Source organism: Octopus bimaculoides, chromosome 12, assembly GCF_001194135.2.
Source record: "Octopus bimaculoides isolate UCB-OBI-ISO-001 chromosome 12, ASM119413v2, whole genome shotgun sequence".
NCBI classification, from domain to species: Eukaryota; Metazoa; Mollusca; class Cephalopoda; order Octopoda; family Octopodidae; genus Octopus; species Octopus bimaculoides.
The window spans coordinates 55765579-55767085 of record NC_068992.1 but is presented as its reverse complement, the minus strand read 5'-3'; the positions used below and the strand labels follow the sequence as shown (position 1 = coordinate 55767085).

The following is a 1507-nucleotide window of genomic DNA, read 5'->3' as shown; positions in this document are numbered from 1 at the left end:
TATACATATACATATATATATATATATATATATATATATATATGATAGTAGATTCTTGCTTTCAAGATTTTTTTCATATATGCTTAAACTAAGGAAGAGAAGTCATGAATAGTGCTTCCTAGCTAAAAATACCGTTGCATGTCATCTCAATAATATGGAACAAAGGTAAATTGCAAGAGAAATAAAAGGCCTTTCTCAAGTTAAAAATAACCCACAATCGAATTTAGCAAGTCAAGAACTGAAGGTTCACAGTAAAATATTTAACAAGCGTTGGTTGAGTGAATGCGTCTTATCACTATCATATAACGAGCATGAGAATATTTGTTTATTTTGTGTTAATAAATTAGTTTTAAGCTGGTGTTGTGCTTTGGCAGGGATTCTTATCACTTGTTTCAAAAATGTTATTGAAATATGAATCTGTGGATTATCACGTATATGATGATTAATATTCTAGTATGGCATGGATACTCTTCTTGAGATATATATATAATTTTCTTATACAATTGAAATTAATGATGTTAGTTCTTTATTATTTTTTTTTTTGTTTTTGTTTCAAACCATTCCAATGTTTTGTTTCCATGCCTCCACAGATGTTACTTGTGAACAAGATAACCCAGTCGGTAAGTGGATTGCTGCAGGGCTATTTTGTTTGTGTTCAATGCATGCATATGCTAGGTTTGACATCTTGTCTGTTTGATTTGGCTTTTACATAGAGAGTTCTTGTAGAAAGCAGATTTAATGTAGTAACATTGCCTGCAGCGATTATACATTGTTAGAACCATTAGACCCCCCAAAGACTGTGATAAAATGAAATCATTGCTGTTAATAATGAATAGTTTACGTAGATTTTTATGACTATTAATAATGCTCCTTTAGTATATTATTGTGTGATTATTTACCAGTATTGATGTTATGATTATTGTCATACTGTTAAAATAATGTATTCTTGCCTTACAAAGTTTTGTGTGATCTCTCTAAATATTGGACTTTATTGATTTATCAGCAATATTTGTTAATATTAAAAAGAAATCAATCAAAAGGAATGTGTAATTTGTCTTTGTGGATAAATATATTAGTGTCTTCATTTCAGGTATATTTGAAATTCTGTTAAAACCAATCATTGTTTTGTTTTTTTTTGAATCAATTCCTTGTAATTACCCAAAATAAAAAAAAAGTGACAGGAAAATAAACAAGCAAAAACAACAAAGAAAAAAAATGGAACTGAATAGAATTCCTTTCTGTTGGTGTTACTCGAAACCAATTTGATGGAGAGCACCTTTTATCCCACTCACCCCATATATAAATTATATTGTCTAAACATGAAGTAGATCAATCTGGTTTCTGTAATATAAGTTTTGAGATGTTTATAACTAGTCTGTTATGATGTTGTTCAGTAGTGTTGGTCAGCTTTCTCTCTTTCTGAGCAGGCTGAAACTGCAAGAGTTTTTTTAGTCTTAGTTTGTTTGATGTCTGTGAAGTTAAAAAAAAAAAAAAAAAAAAAAAAAAA

General features: G+C 29.0%; 1 protein-coding gene across 1 annotated transcript in view; it reads left to right on the top strand.

Annotated features, from left to right (window-relative positions):
• The window catches only part of LOC128249207 (arrestin domain-containing protein 3-like), a 56769-nt gene extending 55289 nt beyond the window's left edge, over nt 1-1480 (top strand). The window contains exon 3 of the mRNA XM_052972190.1: nt 591-1480. Within this exon, the coding sequence (XP_052828150.1) occupies nt 591-697 (107 nt within the window). The 3' untranslated portion in view covers nt 698-1480. The remainder of the gene's footprint in view (nt 1-590) is intronic.
• The last annotated feature ends 27 nt before the right edge of the window (nt 1481-1507 follow it).